This window comes from Eschrichtius robustus, chromosome 14 (assembly GCF_028021215.1).
Source record: "Eschrichtius robustus isolate mEscRob2 chromosome 14, mEscRob2.pri, whole genome shotgun sequence".
NCBI classification, from domain to species: Eukaryota; Metazoa; Chordata; class Mammalia; order Artiodactyla; family Eschrichtiidae; genus Eschrichtius; species Eschrichtius robustus.
Window position 1 is genome coordinate 86,305,110 of NC_090837.1, and position 20,700 is coordinate 86,325,809.

At 39.8% G+C, this 20,700-nt stretch overlaps 1 protein-coding gene across 2 annotated transcripts in view; it reads right to left on the minus strand.

Annotated features, from left to right (window-relative positions):
* Positions 1-4,644: 4,644 nt before the first annotated feature.
* Positions 4,645-20,700, minus strand: part of PIGN (phosphatidylinositol glycan anchor biosynthesis class N) — a 104,847-nt gene continuing 88,791 nt past the window's right edge. For both annotated transcript variants that reach the window (XM_068563507.1, XM_068563506.1), the window contains exon 30: positions 4,645-4,951. In XM_068563507.1, coding sequence (XP_068419608.1) covers positions 4,828-4,951 — 124 coding nt within the window. In that variant the 3' untranslated portion in view covers positions 4,645-4,827. The remainder of the gene's footprint in view (positions 4,952-20,700) is intronic.

A 20,700-nucleotide genomic window follows, 5' to 3' on the forward strand; every position in this document is an offset into this window, starting at 1 on the left:
CAGGTATTCCACAGATGCAGTGTACATCAGGTTGACTGTGGAGGTTTAATGCGCTGCTCCTGAGGCTGCACAGAGAGATTTCCCTTTGTCTTGTTTGTTCGCACAGCTCCTAGGGTTCAGCTTTGGATTTGGACCCGCCTCTGTGTGTAGGTCACCTGAGGGTGTCTGTTCCCCACCCAGACAGGACAGGGTTAAAGGAGCAGCTGCTTTGGGGGTTCTGACTCACTCAGGCCGGGGGGAGTGAGGGGTACAGAATGTGGGGCAAGCCTGCGGCAGCAGAGGCCAACGTGACATTGCACCAGCCTGAGGTGCGCCATGCTTTCTCCTGGGGAAGTTGTCCCTGGATCACGGGACCCTAGCAGTGGCGGGCTGCACAGGCTCCTGGGAGGGGAGGTGTGGAGAGTGACCTGTGCTGGCACACAGGATTCTCGGTGGCTGCAGCAGCAGTCTTACCGTCTCATGCCCGTCTCTGGGGTCCGTGCTGATAGCCGCAGCTCACCCCCATCTCTGGAGCTCGTTTAGGCGGTGCTCTGAATCCCCTCTCCTTGCGCACCCCGAAACAGTGGTCTCTTGCCTCTTCGGCAGGTCCAGACTTTTTCCCAGACTCCCTCCTGGCTAGCTGTGGCACACTAGCCCCCTTCAGGTGTGATCACGCAGCCAACCCCAGTCCTCTCCCTGGGGTCTGACCTCCGAAGCCCGAGCCTCAGCTCCCAGCCCCCGCCCACCCCGGCGGGGGAGCAGACAAGCCTCTCGGGCTGGTGAGTGCTGGTCAGCACCGATCCTCTGTGCGGGAATCTCTCCGCTTTGCCCTCCGCACCCCTGTTGCTGCGCTCTCCTCCGTGGCTCCGAAGCTTCCCCCCTCCACCACCCGCAGTCTCCACCCGCGAAGGGGCTTCCTAGTGTGTGGAAACCTTTCCTCCTTCACGGCTCCCTCCCACTAGTGCAGGTCCCATCCCTATTCTTTTGTCTCTGTTTTTTCTTTTTTCTTTTGCCCTACCCAGGTACGTGGGGAGTTTCTTGCCTTTTGGGAGGTCTGAGGTCTTCTGCCAGCGTTTAGTAGGTGTTCTGTAGGAGTTGTTCCACATGTAGATGTATTTCTGATGTATTTGTGGGGAGGAAGGTGATCTCCATGTCTTACTCCTTCGTCATCTTGAAGGTCTCCCCCCAACACCCTTTTTTGAAACAGTATGATAAGCTGAGGTTTTTAAGTGCAAAACTATGTGGGGACACTTGTGAAGTATTTGTGCCAGGTGGAAGGGAGACTTGAAGGTTGGGTCTGTGGTCAAGCAAGTGGAAGTTTGGGGCATATTGCTATCTTCTCCCTTCACAGTGCACATACCAAATTAAATTCCCCAGTACTACAAGAAATACGCCTATTTAGCTTTGACTAGGTGTTTCTCAAATATATTTGATCAGGGAACCTTTCTTATTATGACATTTATTTGTAACCTAAGAAACCCATGTTCCAAGGGACATACTTTGAGAAATGCTGCTATATGGCAAATACTGCAGTACTCAGGGTGGTGAGTTAACAATTGGGATCTGTGTTAGTGTCTCTAAGGAAATTAATAAGTGATACATTACTTCTCAAATGTTCTTTTTATAGAATGAGTATTAAGAGCAGAAATCCCACCCACCTTTTTTACAAACCACACTGATGCAGAAATGGGAAAATGCTACAAGATATTACTACAGTGCTGAAAGCACACACCCTAACAATCTCACTCTCAAGCATTTTACAGATAGAATGTCAGTATAAAAAGAACAACTCTGAAAAGGTGAGACATTACTAAGTTATCTCAGATCTCTTAAAGTAGTCCTCAGAACTGCTTGAAGGGGATCCTCCCCAAATGATTGAGTTGGTGTAGCTCATTCTCTGCAGGGGGCTCCCCCGGCTCCCCTCCCCGACCAGAGAGCATCTAATATATATCGCAGAGCTCACTTGGTTCTCCCCAGAAGAGCTCCAGGAACCCGCAGCGCCTCTAGAGACAATCCCCATGCAATGCCCCGACCCCATGCCCTCTGGGCCTGCTCCATCAGAAATTACATATTTGATGGCACAGTTACATATCAAAAGGTGAAGGCCAAAGGAGTCCCCAGTCCACTATAGGTGTGTAAGGGTGGGGCTGGAGGTGGGGGATATATATGCTCCTAATATCTGAGTTGACTGAAATTCGGAATGAGTTTTTCATGAGAAACAGTATCATAAGTGATGAGTAGATTTTCTAGGTAAGTAGTTCAGCTCTATCATTGTTTAAATCGTTTGAGGGGATTATTGTGAGAATATACTACCGCTTATAACATTATTTCCTGAAAAACTAAAAACGCATTGTGAGTTCTAAATACAGCACATTAAAAAAAATAGTACAGAGAATTAAAGCATTCCTAAATTACAGACAGGCTGCAGATAGTTTCCTAAATCCTTAGGGTTTCCTCCAAGATTTATTCATGGTCCATGTGACATAGCATGGTTTTTTTTTGTTGTTCAATATTTTCTCAACCTGATATGCCGACTTTAATTCTTACAGCAATTCTTAATTTAAACAAATGTTAATCAGCACATGTCTTAAGTCTTGACTTGAAAATCTGGTATTTATAGTTAGAATGAAAAAGTAAGTGCCTTAAACAGAAATATATTTTACTTAAATCTTATTTATATTTTCTCTGTTTTTCAATATAAAAATATGCATTTCAAAACACTTCAAGATATTCTGATAAGCTGCGCAATAGAAAAGGCCCATCCAGTGCACTGTTCCCAGATGAGTCTGAGGGGTCCTGTCACAGTAGAGCAAGGCCAGCCTGTGGCTGCAGGGGCAATCCCTTGTTTTGTAAATTCACACTGACTTGAAACAATATTAAAAAGATGTGCTTCGAAAAGCAAAATAAAGATAAAGCACAGAGCACCTTTTACCATGTTGTAATAAAATATTCATTAATTCCTCCGTGTGAAAATCTGGAAAAAGATAAAAGGCAAAACTAGATATAAAAGGAAAAATAATAAGTGTTTATAAAGTCAGTTTTCTCTGACTTGTGAAAAGACTGATCAAAAATCCTTTGAGGCCACGTGAAAGTTCATGGGTTCTCCATCTGCCAATACCGTTTCAGCAGCTTCTTAGCTGTCCACCTAGATTTCATATTACAGACTGCATGAGGTCTTACATTGACATCAATACGTCTCTTGTTTTTTTGTACTATAATGCTTTCACTGGTATACCATGAAGTACTATCACAAGTCAATTATAACTATACTTCATCATAAATAGGAATTAAGAAAGTACATTTTGCCAAATTTATTTTTGAATCTCCTAAATTGTATCTGTTCACTCACCTGCCAATTTGAAAAATCTGCTAATTTGTAGAGGGCTTCCTCATCATTAATATGAATTAGTGATGCTATAACTTAATTCAAAATCAATTATTTTTTTAAAATGGGACTCAGACCAAGAAAGCTTAGCATCAGCCAAACTCTCCTGGCACACCATGGGCAAAAGGCCAACTCCACAGTGATATCTAAAGGTCACTTTATGAAAAGTCCAAATAAAAATTACTCTCAAAATATTTTGTCCATTAAAATTAGTTTATGAATAGAAATTAAACTTTAACGAGAGGACTTTGGGCCTTTGAGCTAGAATCTCACAACCAGAAAGAAAAGCAATTTTAACACTGACATGATATTTTCAGAAAGTTTAACCATTGATTTAAAGAATTCTGTTGGAATAATGCATGATAAAAGCTTTGGAAGTAACAGTTATTGAATCTACAATTAAAAACTAATCATTTAGGGGCTTCCCTGGTGATGCAGTGGTTAAGAATCCGCCTGCCAATGTAGGGGACATGGGTTCGAGCCCTGGTCCGGGAAGATCCCACATGCCGCGGAGCAACTAAGCCCACGCGCCACGACTACTGAGCCTGCGCTCTAGAGCCCATGCTCTGCAACAAGAGAAGCCACCGCAATGAGAAACCCATGCACCGCAACGAAGAGTAGCCCCCGCTCTCTGCAACTAGAGAAAGCCTGCGCACAGCAACGAAGACCCAATGCAGCCAAAAATAAATAAATAAAATAAAATTTAAAAAAACCTAATCATTTAAGTCTTTTCCCCCATGGACAAGACACAAATAACAAGCTTTTTCTGCTTTTCTATCTCCAGAAATTCCACGCTAATCCAGAAATGGAAAAAAAAAAAAAAAAAAAAAAGTGAAGGTCAAACCTGCATCTAGCTGATTGACTATGAAAACTAAAAAAGCACTAAAAAGCATAAAATAGTATTGCTGAATACTGAAGAAAAATGAAAAACACCTGCAAACATTTTTCTACATATCCTGATTGTCTTTCTAATGTTGTTTAGTAGTTAGAACTACTTGCAAAACAAGTGCTGAGAGTTGATAAATATTTATGGTGCCACCTGGTGATTTACTTCATGTTCAGCCAGTGCACTGATTTTGGATGTGACCAGTACTGCCCCCTCAGGAGCACATTGTCCTCTGCATATAATACAGGAAGCTGTACAGCTGGGGACCAGAGACTGTTACAGGTGCTCTGAAACATCGGTGAGAAGAGTTGCCAACTAAAGGAAAAAATGAAAATGCAGAATGCTTTACTCTGCTTTTCCACAGACGTAACCACAACTTCATGAAAACCCTAAAGAAAATGGAAGCTCCTTTATTCCAGATAACCTGTAAATTCAGAATTCCACATATAATTTCCTTTAGATGAGCAGAGTATGTTATACATTAATATCCATCTTCTTTATGAATCCTTGATAAGATTTTAGTTGACAAGGAGAATGAGAAACAGGATCTGGATGCTGAATGATGGCTTTGGCAACATCATATGAGGTGGCTTTTGGGTCTGCCACACAGTGTGAGTTTCTTTGTTGTGAGCATCTGTGCCAGGCCATTGAGAAACACCAGAAAGATGGTCATGGACATGACAATCACGTAGTGGCTGATGCTACAGAAGGAGAAAAAGAAACATGTTACAGGCAGAGAGAACACATAAGAGGAAAAGCGTAAGATTCCTCTAACTAATATTTCTAGATGTACAGTTGATCCTTGAATAACTCAGGGATTAGGGATGCCAACCCTCTGAGCAGTCAAAAATCAGCTTATAACTTTATAGTTGGCCCTCAGCATCCAAGGTTCCTAAGTATCTATGGTTTGGCATCCTCGCATTCAACCAACCACAGATTTTGTAGTACTGTATAGCATTTACTATTGAAAAAAATCCACATATAAGTGGATCCATGCAGTTCAAACCCATGTTGTTCAAGGGTCAACTGTGTAATAAAATACACAGAATTACAGAGGATACCAATGATTTTGAAATAGATATCAATATGTTGAAAAGAACAAATTTGTTGTAGAAGTAGTGATGAACATAATATTTTGAGAGAGCTCCAACAACTATAATGATATGAAAACGTCTGATTGGTATTAGTAGTGCCTGTGTCTTTGTCACCATTAGAAACTGAATTTTAAAATTTAGCTTTTAGAAAAATAAAGATAATTTCCCCCTTCTAATTCTTATATACTCTGAATAATATCCACAGACTCCCCAAGATGTCCCCAAGTTAAGTATTCTGATATTTTAGAGCATGCCATCCCATGTTTTGACATAAGTTAGAAGTACTTTGACAAAACTACCAGCCACAAAGAAAGAAAAATGTTACCCAAACTCAAATTCAGTGAAGCAAAAGTTTTAGTCAAAGAATCTAAACAAAAGAAAAGGGACACATCTCTCTATTAATCTCAGAGTCAAAGCTACTATCCCCTAGACTTCTGGAAAAAGATAGAATACTCTTAAAATTACTCAATCCCAGTTCCCATCTATCAGCAATAATAAATGTTCAGTTTTTCTTTTTAAACACAGTACATAGTACATGGCTTGATGATAAATTTGGAAATATGGAAAGAAATTTAGGACACAGATATGACAAATGTGCAACAAAGCAGAGGCTTCCTATAGTGATACTAGTACAGTATTGCCCAAGCTAAGCTTCAGTGCAGATTGGCAAGTTATTTATTCACAATGCCTATCAGAGTTGTGTTTAACTATCTAACTTCATAATAGATTCGTACCTTTTACACCCTTCAACAAAGGTGAAGGGAAGGTTCCGCAGGCCTGTAACCAAGCTGGCTTGATGAAGGGAGGTCATATTTTCTCCCCTTTCCTTTCCTCTACCCCCAACAAACAGAAGTCCTGGTGTGGGTTAAAGAAGCGCCTTCCTAAGAATGGCCCCCAGGACAAGCCCCAGGGAACTTGTCTTAGGGCATCTGGGAAGGTGCCTTTTGGGTGCATGTAAAACAGGCCGATCACAGAGAGGGAGATGGAGACTAAGGGGAAAGGGAACAGCAGCCTGCAGGTCTCCCTCCCACCTTCTCAATAAATCCAGTCCAATAGGTGGGCAGCCCCCCAAAATGTCAAACTGCTGGCCCTAGGCCAACCTAGGCAAAGCTTCACTTTGCTGTCAGGTAACTGCCCCATAGGCAAGGCCCCTCAAGGCCAGGAAAGAAGGGCCTCTACTGTATGCGGCTTTTATTTATTTATTTATTTTTGGTATTGTTATAAGCTTTTAAGTAAGAACCTCCAGTTGTAAAGCTTTATGGTTTGATAAGATTTCCTTTGGAAAGGCACTGATTCCTATTTAGAATCTTTCTCTAGATTCACTGGTTCATCTTGTAAAGTAAATTTGATATAGAAGATCTGGCTAATTAAAAAATAAGAATGAGAACTAGTTATGTTAGAAATCTGGTTCTGGACTAGGGTAGGCTCCTGACCTAAAAAGAAAACAATAAAATTAGATCTTTAACTGCTAGCCAAATATTAACATTAAGTTAAGATTTTTGAAACGTTTGTTTATTTTCACTGTAAAAATAATGTAATAGAATATTGGACCTGGAAATTTTTTTCTACTTAAATTTATGTGTGTATGTGTTTGTGTGTATGTGTGTTTGTATATATTTTTTTAACCCTGAATGAATATGATATAGCTCTTATCTACCACTTAATTATGTAGATTTTACAAAGCTACTTTCCAACTTTAGTAGCTACAGAGGAAATAAATCACTGATAATTATTTATTTAAAAATGAAAACAATGATAAGACATGTTTATTATTCTACAAAGCCCTTCTGGGAATAAAACTATCTAGATATTTATGTTAACAGAATGCTCTTGAACAACTCATGCCAAAATAGACAAGATTATGTTACTAAAATTATGTGAGTTATGCTGAAATTTTATCACACATAAGTTGGTAACTGGTTGACTGATCTTACTTTAAACATCTTCCAAAGTGGGGCAATTCAAGTTTATCACAGCACAGAGGTGTTAGAAAACTAGCAGCTTTAAAAAAAAAAATCAGAAAAACTTCCTTTTCCAGGAGATGGAGTAGGTGTACTTTCCCCAATTCTTCCTGCCAAGTACAACTAAAAACTCTGGGCATTGTATATAAAAGAAACATAAGAAGACTGAACAGTGGAAAGAATACAGACAGGTTAAGGATCTTGGGACCCAAGGAATGATTACACAGTGGGTAGTTTCCTGGATTTTCTTTTTGCTGGAACAAATTGGCAAACCAGAAATGCCAATGGACATAGCCCAAACCCCCCCCAAACAACCCAACATGATAACAAAAGCCTACTCTCCAGCCAAAGGACAGACAAGGAATGGGGCAGGCCCAAAAGATGGAAAACTTTTAGACAGTAACTGTTCCACTTCAGCCAGAAGCCACAGAAAAAAGGGTGGTTCGGCTCCTACCTGCTCCAGCAAAGGCCGAGTGGGGAGCCTACACTTCCACCCTCACCAGGCTGTGATGAGGTACTCCAACCCCCATACATCCCTGACCCTGAACCCCCATGGCATGAGAGAACGCTGAGTAGGGAAGCTGGTACTTTCACCCAAACCTGGCAGTGACAAGCAATTCCCACTGTCCGACAGTGTCAGTGGAGACCAACGTGAGAAGCCTCGACTTGCACACCCATCCAGCAGTAATAAGGGCCCCCCTCACTGGGGTAGTATCAGAGCAGGCCCAGTGGAGAGTCATTCACCTCCGCCCAGAGTTAACAAGGCCATTCCCCTCCCCACTGTGATGTTAGTGGAGGTCATGTAGGGGAGCAATAAGGACTTCCAACCCTTCCTAGCCACGGAAATACCAGGGGAGGCCCAGTGGGGAACTGTAATTCCTTCCCCTGACCTGTAATAACGAGGAGACCCCTTTGGGTGTCAATGGAGGCTGAATGGGGAACCTGGATTTCTACTCCAGTCAGTCAAAAAACAGTTTGGTAGTTTCTTATAAAACTAAACATGCAACTACTGTATGACCCAGCAAGTGTACTTCTGGACATTTATCCCAAAGAAATAAAAGCTGATGTTCACAAGAATGTTTAGAGGCTTAATTCATAATAGCCCCAAACTGGAAATAACCTCAATGTTCTTCAGTGGGTGAATGACTAAACAAACTGTGGTACATCCATACTATAGAATACTACTCCGAAATAAAAAGGAATGAACTACTGAAACACACAACAACCTGGATGAATCACCGGAGAATTATGCTGAGCAAAGAAAGCTAATCCCATAATGTTACATACTGTATAATTCCACACATGTAACATTCATGAAATAACAAAACTACAGAAATGAAAAAAAAGATTAATGGTTGCCAGGGGTTAAGGAGGGATGGAAGCAGGAAGGAAGTGGTTTTGCCAATAAAAGGGCAACACGAAGGATCCTGTGTTGATAGAAGCTGTTCTGTATCTTGACAATATGAATGTCAATATCCTAGGTGTTCTATAGCTTTGTTGCATGAAGTTACCCTTGGGGGTAACTGGGTAAAGGGAGTAAAGGATTTCTGTATTATTTCTTACAATCTCATGTGAACCCATAATTATCTCAAAATAAAATGTTTAATTAAAAACAACTTGCAGACAACACAAAAACAGGAGGTGGGCTGGCTTGCGCTAAAGGGTCATAGATTGCTGACCTCTGCCCTAGGCTGTCAGGTCCCTGGAGGCAGGGACCATGGTCTCTGTTTCTCTCCCCATTGCATCTCTAAGGTCCAATTCAAGGCCTTGTGGGCCCTTCAATCAATATTTGTTAAATTATTAAAAATGGTAATTTGTAATTAAAAGAAATCAGAAAATCTTCTTTTGCTTTATATACCCTGGCAGATTTAACCTGGACTGAAATCAGACTCCCCTAAAATAAAAGTCATAGACATATAATCAAAATTAAATGATAAAAAACAAAATCCCAAAATATTTAAAGAAACAAAGAGTCTCTCCCAAAATGAAGTAAAACTAGCCCTAGGAGATATTAAAACATAAAGATAAATGTAATTCTGGCATTAGAATCAATAATCAGAACCAGGGAAGGGAACAGAAAGCACCGTACACTAAAGATAAAGGAAGCATCACAAAAAACTCATGACTGTTCTGGCTAGGCTCACTTTAATTTTATGGGCACAGGTGAGATTTGGTTCTCATGAATGCCTCAATTCTGACTGCACACTTCTGAATTATTTTTCTGTCTCCAAGTCAAACCATTTAACGTCCTTTCTTCTCTCCTCAAAGTTCTATCACCTTCCTCCCCTCTCAGTAGATGACTTTGCTTATTTGAGAAAACTTTATTGAGAGCTAAGAGAGAACTTCTCTTCTTGCCCCAAACCTACTAAAACACCCATATCTGTCCATATTTCTTCCTGCACCTGATCCTGTCTAAAACAAACCCCTCCACTTCTATTTTGGATCCTGTTCCAACTTTCCTACAAAAGGACTTTACTTTTGCAATGATCCCACCCCCTCTCTTATAGAGACATTTTCCCCTTCTCTAAAGTGAGCAAAGCTGTCACCACACAGATGTGTAATTTCTCTCATCCTAAAAATAAAAGAAAAACTCTCCCAAGATCCCATGGCTTCCTCTGGCACCATCCTAATTTAAGGCATTTTAAATTTGATATGTAAAACCCAGCTCTTAATTTCCCAAATCTTCATCAACCTCACTTTTCTGAGGGGCTTCTCCATCTCAGGAAATGGCTTTACCGTTCATTCACTTGGTTACTCAAGATAAAAAACTTAGGAGTCACCCTTGATTCTCACCTTTTCTTCTCCTAGCACATCCAGTCCATTAACAAATTCTACTCACCTCTCTTTCAGAATACTTTGTAAATCTAGCCTCTTGTTACCATTTTGAATCACTGCCCTAGTCGAAGCTGTCATCATCTCTAGTTTAGAATACTGCAAGAGCCTCTTAACCAATCTTCCTCTTCCCTCTCTCGATCCCTGAGTATGTTCTCCATATTGGCCAAAGTGTTGTTTCCAAATGTAAAGCGTATCAAATACTTCCCTGCTCAAGAGTCTAATGCTTTGCCTTATACTTGGAATAAATTCCTAATTCCTTACAATGACCTTCAAAGCCATAAGTGACATCAACTGTCTTTCTGAACTCTCTCCCTACCATGTTTCTCCTCACACCTTTCTCGTCACAATAACCTTCATGTTTTCAAAAGTAATGACATCAGGAAATGGTTATCATAGAAAGCCAACTTAAAAAAAACAACAAAACACCCTGTATATGTTTGCATATAAATTAAGTCTAAAAGGAGATACGTCAACCTGTTGGACAGAGGTTAACTCTGAGACATTGAAATATGTGTGACTTCTTACTTTTTCTACATGCTTTCAGTATTTTCGACAATGAGCTTGTGATACGTTTCTATTTATGTGACGTTTACAAATTATGGTAGGTTTAGACATAGAACTCGTGGCCGAGCTCATAATTATCACAGAAATCTTCAACTCTCTCCAACTTCTGTTCCTCACAGGACATTTCAAAATCTGCAACGGTTCCTGAGATAAAAATCCTCAACCCAATAAGCTGGATATAATGGTCACAATTCCTCATGTTATAAGAAGGTTCACTCCCCAACCCAGAGACTGGAGTTTGGAGTCAGAGGTGAGATGAGGGATGGAGTGCAAACTGCCCAGTCTACAACCTCGAGGATCAAATCCAGGACAGCCCAATCTGACCCTGGTTCCATGGGAAGACCAGGCAAGGAGGTTAGGAGGCAGGTAGATGAAGGAAAGCCATGAGGACTGTAAAAGGTTACACTATAAAACGAATATACAGAATGTGGCCTATCCATACAATGGAACACTATTCAGCAATGAAAGGGAACAAAGTACTGATCCATGCTACAACATAAGGGAATGCCAAAAACATCACACTAACTGGAAGAAGCCAGATGTGAAAGACTACATATTGTACGATTCCATTTATTGAAATGTCCAGAATAGGCAAATCTGTAGAGACAGAAAGCAGATTAGTGGTTTCCGGGGGCCAGGTATGGGAATTGCATAGGACTGAATTAGGCACGGGAGAATTTTTTGAGTGATGGAAATATTCAAATACTAGATTGTGGTGATGGTTGCACAACTCCATAAATCTGAAAATCACTGAAGTGATTTAAATCATTTAAAACCTTAAAATGGATGAATTTTATGATATATAAATTATACCTCAATAAAGCTGTAAAAAAAAAAAGAAGAGATTATATTCTAGCAGATGTTTTTTCCATTAAATTTTACTATCACTTTTAGGTGTTTTTAAAAACTTTAAAATATTAAATATGACTTGATCTCTTAACAAAGTAGTTTTGTAAAACCAGAAAAGTAGGCGACCCATCCTCAAATTTAGTGGCAGTCTATTTATAAAAGGTATTCCACAGATCACCTATCTCCTTGACCTGAAGTGGCCTGAAATCATGGACTCTTGGCTCAGTTAAGCTAACATCATTGGCAGGGAACAGTTGTGAAGCTCATCATCTTCGTGCCATTGAGTCTAAGGCATTCAGTTTGTTATATTTTCCGTCAATCAAGTCTTGGTGTCATCATAGCATAGCAGAGTTAAAGGAGCATCAAATTTCTACTTGAAATGAGTTCCGCTGTTCCCACTCTCTCCCCTTGACTTATTTTGACAGCATTTAAATCAGTAATTCTAAAGGTATACATATGAGATGGTAGAGGGACAGGGTCTGTGTGTGGAGGGGCATACAGAATCACCAGGCAGACCTGTTCAACGTGTACAATGGGTGATAAAAGGCTAATTATACTTCTCAATTAGGATAATGGGCAATAGAAGCAGGTCCTATCTGTCAGATGTACTGGGGAAGAAACAGGTTGAGAATCACTGATTTTAATAAAGCTTAGTATTCATTGTCAAGTGTAAAGATATTTTATGGCACTTATTAATTACATTTAGGAGGATATTAAAATATTACTGAACTTAATGATAAGTTTTCACTATATCTAAAGATAGAAGTGATACTTTAGTTGTCATTTATATTTTAATAATGTATAACAATGGTGCATGTAGGAAACAAGGTGCAAATGAATACCACTATCAAACTAAAGTTCAAACTGACGATGATGACTCTTCACCTCATATCAAATACATTGAGAACATAAATTTAAATCTATGTTTTTATAGTTATGAAAATTCCCTCAAAGGAATTTTTTCTCTAGTTTAAAAATGCACTTCTCTCATTATGCAATATAAAAGGCAATACTCTGTAAAGTTTATGGCCTGCTATAAATGAAGAAACTGTGTAAAAGATCAAAAGAAGAAAATGCTAAATTATAGCTCTGTTGGCCCAACTCAGTTTCATGGCCTGGGTAGGATATTTTTCACATGGCTGTTGAAAAAAACACCTGATGCCACAAGGTTCTCCAGAAAACCACTGAAATTACACCTACGGTTTCAGGTGATCATACTGACTGGAGTGTATTCCTTTAAGAGTTTCCATTAAAGCCTGGTAAAATCTGCTCCAAAGATGCATTTTGAACATATTGGACTATACTTACAAACAGATATCCTGTCTTATGCCCTAGCAATGCAATCTTTACTTTTAAAGACACTATTATTTATTAACCTGAAACTCATAGCTGAGGAATCTCTCCAACCTATTTTGAAAACCCACTGCAGTCCCCATGACGGCACTACAGACATTACAGATACATGTCACTACAGACATTACAGATACATGTCAGACTGCATTCATGGGGGTCATTAGCCCCTAGTCCTCTCTCAAATTCTAGGACAGGTTCTCACCATTTATATATTTATAAAGCAATAAAATAGTGAGGACAAAAGGACAACATTCCACTCCTGTGAATAATAGGCATGGAATGGCTGAAGTTATTAACTGTATTACTAACACAAAGGAGTTTGGAAATAAAATTTGTCACAAAGGGAAACCACTGCAGGAGCACAATTCAAATAACCCTGGTTCCCATTAAGGAAATTCTGACAGTAAGTTTAATAATATCTGCAACATGACAAGGAACTGCTCAGCTTTTCAAATGTATATCCACATAGGAATAATTAGAAAGCCAAAACTTAAAAGCAATATTCTCACAAATAAAATGCAGGAAAAAGTAGAATAATGAAGTTTTGATAGGTGAACCTTATTATATGGTGCTTTAGTTTTGGATCTTGAAGTGTATTTTCCCACACTATCCAAGCCTTTTCCTGGCAATCAATCAGATGCTTATGAAGATGCATGAACCACTTCTGCGCATTAGACCTGCGTCACATGGTTCACTGCGGCACTATATGCCATTACTGCTACACAGGATGCAAAGGAAAGATTTTAGAATTCTAACTCACCAACAAGAGCAGCAGCAACGAAAACCTCACCTTGCAGCATCAACTGGGGCAATTCCACTTAGAAAGCTTAATTCCACTAACTCAGATTTCATTTTGTCTCTCCATCCCAACCTCTTCCACCTCCCCGATCCCCATCATCTTCCTTTCTTAAGTAGGCATCTTTTGTACAATACAATAAAAGACAAAGAAGACAAACAGAGCAGAGCAAGAAGATATTTCAGCAGGAAAGACTGGGAGAGGATGTGGGTAATTTATGTAGGATAGTTCAATGTTCTCAGCCTGATGAACAGAACTGAGCTCTGAAATCTGAAGTCTCTCAGAGCAAGCATCCCATTTTACCCATGGGAGTTAGACTCGTGACGATGAAGCATTGAGACTGAGATAAACTGAGGTTTAACATAACTTATTAACTGGCTATGCCTTTATTCTCTTCCCATCCACTCTGGATTTTTAATGTTGTATAGATGAGGATGTGAAGATTACACCAGGACAAAAGGCATAAACCAGGACTGCTCCAGGTAAACCTGGACATATGATCACTGTATGTGTAGGGCAGCTCTCTTTATAAAAAAATACTATTACCACAAAATATTTCTACAGCACAGTTTTTACCCTGTATAGCATTAATTATATACTATTTTAATATGTAATATAAATGAAGTACAGACTGAAACACGGAGTTAACGTCCTTTTCTCATGGCTAGTGCTGCTGAGGGAGGGGTCATTAATGCATTCACAGCCTACAAGTGCTAATGCACCATTCTGTTTCCCTTGGTTTGAATGATGCTCATTGTTTGTTTTATGCCTCTGCAGTCTCTTTTTTGCTATTATTTTGTGCTCTGATGAACACTTTATTTCCCATGATGGTTGTGTAAAGGAATGCAAGGAAGAGGCCTGGAGGTACCACATGTGTGCCAAGAAGAATGTCACGCTAGATATTAAATTCAAGTTTTGCAATGGGTCAAAGCCTCTTTTAGTAACAAAAATAAAGATAGATAAACTGGACTACATCAAAATTTAAAACTTCTGTGCAAAGGACATAATCAACAGAGTGAAAAAGCAAACTACAGAATGGGAGAAAATATTTGCAAATCATATATCTGATAAGGGGTTAATGTCCAAAATACACAATGAACTCCTACCACTCAACAATAAAAAACCAAATAACTCAATTTAAAAATGGGCAAAGGACTTGATCAGATATTTTTGCCAAAGAAGACATACAAATAGCCAACAAGCACATGAAGAATGCTCAACATCACGAACCATTAGGGAAATGCAAATACTACAATGTGATATATACTTCACACCCAACAGGGTGGCTACTATCAAAAAAAGAAAAGAAAACAAGGATTGGTGAGAATGTGGAGAAATTAGTCTTCTGCACTACTGGTAGGAATAAAATGGCACAACTGCTATGAAAAACATTATGGCAGTTCCTCAAAAGATTAAAAACAGAACTACCATATGATCCAGCATTCTCATTTCTGGGTGTGTATCTCAAAGAACTGAAAGCAGGGCCTTGAATGGATAATGAACACCCATGTTATAGTAGCATTATTCACAATAGCCAAAGGTGGGAGCAACCTATGTGCCCACTGATGGATGAATGGATAGACAAAATGTGATATACACATACAGTGGAATACTATTCAGCCTTCAAAAGGAAGGAAATTCTGATACATGCTACAACGTGGATGAACCTTCAGGACATTACCCTAAGTGAAATTAGCCAGATACAAAAGGACAAATATTGTGTGATTCCACCTATACGAGGTACCTAGAGTAGCCAAACTCATAGAGACAGGAAGTAGAAAAGTGGATTCCAGGGGCTGAGGGGAAGGGAAAATGGGGAGCTGCTGTTTAATGGGTATAGAGATTCAGTTATGCAAGATGAAAAACTTCTGGAGATTAGTTGTACAGCAATGTGAATATATTTAATAAAACTGAGCTGTACACTTGAAAATGGTTAAGGTGTTTTTTTAATGTTATGTATATATTACTATAAGTTTTTTAAATAAAAGAAAAACATTATCAAGGAAAAAGACTGTCAAAGTTGGCAATCTGGATTTAGTGCAAGGTACTATGACATGGTAACGGGCCCTGTAACATCACTGAAGCCTGGGAGGACAGACCTTGAAGGAAGCAGGAAAAAATTATGCCTGGAAGCACAGAATAACTTCAGGGATCAAAAGAGAATTGAAGCCTGACTGTTAAGGTTATGACACCAGGAGCACTTAAGGATAATGCTTAATCACCCTGACGGTGCTGGTTTAGTTAGCTCCTCCATTTCCAGACACACATTCTACCCCACCCGTCACTCCATGGAATGAACTTGTATAAAAAAGGCAGTCAAGATTCTTAACTCCTAGGCAATAATTCACTTGTGGAAGTAACATCTAAAATATTAAAGCTCCAGTAGAACCAAAGTACATGGCTGCTCACTTATATGCCAACAGAATGTACGCTGTAGTTTCGTATTCAAGGTTCTCCAAGTTAAGGTTCCCAAAGGCTATTTTCTGGAAATTTGTTTATCCAAAACCTAAGGTTTCTGAAATTCAACTTATTTATCACACTCCAGATGAGTAGGCATTGGGCTTTTTCACCTCTATGCTTTGCTCATATCCATTTTGTCTGCTGAAAATACTCTAAGTTCCCTAACTGAAATTATACCCTTCATTCAAGGCCCAGTTCAAATGCTGACCTTGAGCAATGTTTTCTCAGTCATTAAAGTCGGAATTGAAGCGGGCTCCATCTGGTATTCACATAACGCTTAAGCACATGCTGCCTCGTATTACAGTTATTCTGTCTTACAACCCTGAATGCAGGGGCCATGTGTCAGAGTCATATCCTTCCAGGGCTGGAATATTCCTTATAAGTTATACAGTAGAACTTCCCCCTCAGTGCTTGAATTCCCTACGAAAAACTCTGATGCAGGAGTTATCTGTCTCTAGCAGTGGGGCATCACCAAGTCTTGAGGAGGCAATCCCATTCATCTTTGGGTCCTTGGTAACACCTGGGAATGCTTCATGGATGGTGAGTGCTCACTATATACTTTTTCCTGAAGAAATGATCTATACATTAAGTGTACATATAACGCAAAAAACTGAAACCTAGGTATTCCCTGTTATTGTTAAAGTCTTTCAGAGCCAGTTTCCTCTGCTGTAAAGTAGAAATAATTATATTTTCTTCACATCATTGTCATTAAAACTAATGAAATAACCTATGTAAAACTCCTAATACACTGTGTGCAATAAATGACATTTTAATACTAATTATTATATCAGTTTAATACCTTTCTCAATAATCCTTAACTTTACCCATTTGTTGCTTAATTTAATCTGGCTTTTCCCCAGATTTGGGTATGTTTTTTTCTGTGGCAAAACAATCCAATCCTCCAAATAGTTTCTGGAAACTTCTAGTGATCCCAGAAAGGAGGAGAGATAAACATGATTGCATTAAATTCCTTAAAACAGTTTAACTTAACATTTCTAAAGAAAGACATTGCAGAATTTTCCAGAGAAAAATGGTGACTATCTTTAAACAAGCAACATGAAAGACTGGGAAAGAGAGAAAATAATTTTTGGACAAAGAAGGATACAGGACTTCCAGAGTGGATCAAGGGCTGATGTTGATGCCAGAAGGTGGAAAATGAAATGCTAAAAAGGGTATTCTTTCTCTTTCTCTCTCTTTCCCTCCCTCTCTTCTTCCCTGCCTCCTCCCCACCCCTCCCTTTCTCTTTTTCGTCCTTCTTTTCTTCTTTCTTTTTCTTCTTTTTGATGAAACAGTATATTACTGGAGAGGAAGAAAAGGTAATTTGAGGGGTTGGTGTTGAGGGGAACGTTCTGCTAATTAAGTTTTAGATGAAAGACTGAAGATGACAGAAAGGGAACAGGACCAACAGTGCTGAATGGAATGGGATCCATGAAGAACTGACAAGAGATGGATGTGAGCAAGAGGGCACAATGTAATGAGAAAGACAGGCTTAGGGTTGTTGCTCAATAGGTACTTGTTGAGTGAAAGCATGAAAGACTAAATAAGTCAGTAAGTGGGGGAAAAGGTCCTGAATTCTGGGATCCAATGCTGAAAAGAAATCTCCTCTACTGGAGTCCTGAGTATAAGGTAACCAAGGTCAGCAAAGGTGACACAGCTAACGAAAATTTCTGTTCAGGGCCTTGCTCATGGGTATCTTGATTCATCACTATGTCCTTGAATTTGCCCTGGACTCTCTGTAGCCCCAGCAAAAGTCCTTCTAGGGCACACACAAAGCCTCAGAATTTCATAAGCATTACAGTACTGCAGCGTTTCTTTAACCGTATCTTTTAACTCTCCTAGGAACAGAGTCTTCTTTATGTCACAAGGTTTTTCTCTCAACCACCAATATGAGACTATCTGTTGCCATCTTCTGACATAAATAAGACGCCACTTTGCCAGCCGTGCAGTTTGGCAGTGTGTGCTTGAGTCTGTGGTGCTTGTCGGCAGCCTGCATGCCCCGTGACGTCCTTCCCCTAGCAGGAAGCTGCCACCGGCCTCATTCCCTGCTTCTCAGTATTTTCTCTTTGAGGACACAACGCCGCTCTGTATACTCAACAAAGGCCTCTGGCCCAAAACAGGACTTTCCAAAACAGGACTTTTCTGACCTAAGATGCCCTTACTCTTGGCTCATTCCCTCCTAATCAATATTTCTTTCTCCTGTAAATCCTAGATTTATATTATTCAAAACTTTGCAGTGAATGGTTCCTTTGCAACAATCACAAACGTGGGATTAGACACAGAGCCACTTTTCAAAAAGAGGTTATTAGAATTACAAAACAAAGACTCCAGGGAATTCTAAGTAGAGGCACTTAGGGGCAGTGGGAATACACAGCCCTGGTGCCCAAGTGCTGCCTCCCTGACCTGCTCAGCCATTTACAGGCTCTGTGGCATGAGCAAGTCGCACTCTCCTTAGGGCCACGGGGTCCTTAACTGTAAAATGAGGCAGTAAATATATCTGTGGTGGAAAATAATGTGTACTTCACAGTGCTATGATAAAGAGCACATGAAATAATGTGCTGGAAGATACTGTAAACATGGTGGCACAATACCAGTGTTGGTTATTAGTGCTACAGCTGTGACCGGGGGCAAGCCTTTGACTGGCATCCTGAGCCTCCTACTCAAGTTTGAGCTTCTGTCTTGTTTTGCTTTTTGCCAAATATAAACGGATTCCCTGGTCTCTGAACTGCCTGTATCATGCCTCTCAGGGCCCATGTCTCAAATAACCAACTACTGGGTACCAGATTCTGTGTTGCAATGCCCTGCTCTGACCTTGCGGGGATGGGTCACTACTCTACTCTGTGAATGGGCTTCCTACATTTGAGCCCCGATGCTGGACCCCAGTTTTGACAGAGGGTAACCAGATCTAGGGATATTCATGCCTTCCAACTATAATATCATTCCTCACACCACTCATGGGTGAAACAAAATGATAACAAAATCTTAAAAGGAGGTGTGAGGGTATTCCCATGTGATAACTGCCCTATTTCTCCTTCATTTTCCAATTAAGCTTGAAAGAGTGGTCTGGACTTATAACTCTACTTCCTGACCTCCCATTTCATTTATGACTTTCCCTTTAATTTTTTTTTTTGAATTGGAACCTTTTTTGTTGTTGTTGTTGTTTCAGTGTATTAATATACTTATTTCCTGTTTCTCTTCCTCTTCCTCATTTTTTTTTAAAATTAGTCATCAATTTTATACACATCAGTGTACACATGTCAATCCCAATCGCCCAATTCAGCACACCCCCCACCCCCACCCCCCCGCGGCTTTCCCCCCTTGGTGTCCATACGTTTGTTCTCTACATCTGTGTCTCAATTTCTGCGCTGCAAACTGGTTCATCTGTACTATTTTTCTAGGTTCCACAAATATGCATTAATATACGATATTAGTTTTTCTCTTTCTGACTCACTCTGTATGACAGTCTCTAGATCCATCCACGTCTCAACAAATGACCCAATTTCGTTCCGTTTTATGGCTGAGTAATATTCCATTGTATATATGCACCACAACTTCTTTATCCATTCGTCTGTCGATGGGCATTTAGGTTGCTTCCATGACCTGGCTATTGTAAACAGTGCTGCAGTGAACATTGGGGTGCATGTGTCTGTTTGAATTATGGTTTTCTCTGGGTATATGCCCAGTAGTGGGATTGCTGGGTCATATGGTAATTCTATTTTTAGTTTTTTAAGGAACCTCCATACTGTTCTCCATAGTGGCTGTATCAATTTACATTCTCACCAACAGTGCAAGAGGGTTCCCTTTTCTCCATACCCTCTCCAGCATTTGTTTGTAGATTTTCTGATGACGCCCATTCTAACTGGTGTGAGGTGATGCCTCATTGTAGTTTTGATTTGCATTTCTCTAATAATTAGTGATGTTGAGCAGCTTTTCATGTGCTTCTTGGCCATCTGTGTGTCTTCTTTGGAGAAATGTCTATTTAGGTCTTCTGCCCATTTTTGGATTGGGTTGTTTGTTTTTTTAATATTGAGCTGCATGAACTGTTTATATATTTTGGAGATTAATCCTTTGTCCGTTGATTCATTTGCAAATATTTTCTCCCATTCTGAGGGTTGTCTTTTCGTCTTGTTTATGGTTTCCTTTGCTGTGCAAAAGCTTTGAAGTTTCATTAGGTCCCATTTGTTTATTTTTGTTTTTATTTCCATTACTCTAGGAGGTGGATCAGAAAAGATCTTGCTGTGATTTATGTCAAAGAGTGTTCTTCCTATGTTTTCCTCTAAGGGTTTTATAGTGTCCGGTCTTAGATTTAGGCCTCTAATCCATTTTGAGTTTACTTTTGTGTATGGTGTTAGGGAGTGTTCTAATTTCATTCTTTTACACGTAGCTGTCCAGTTTTCCCAGCACCACTTATTGAAGAGACTGTCTTTTCTCCATTGTATATCCTTGCCTCCTTTGTCATAGATTAGTTGACCATAGGTGCATGGGTTTATCTCTGGGCTTTCTATCTTGTTCCATTGATCTATGTTTCTGTTTCTGTGCCA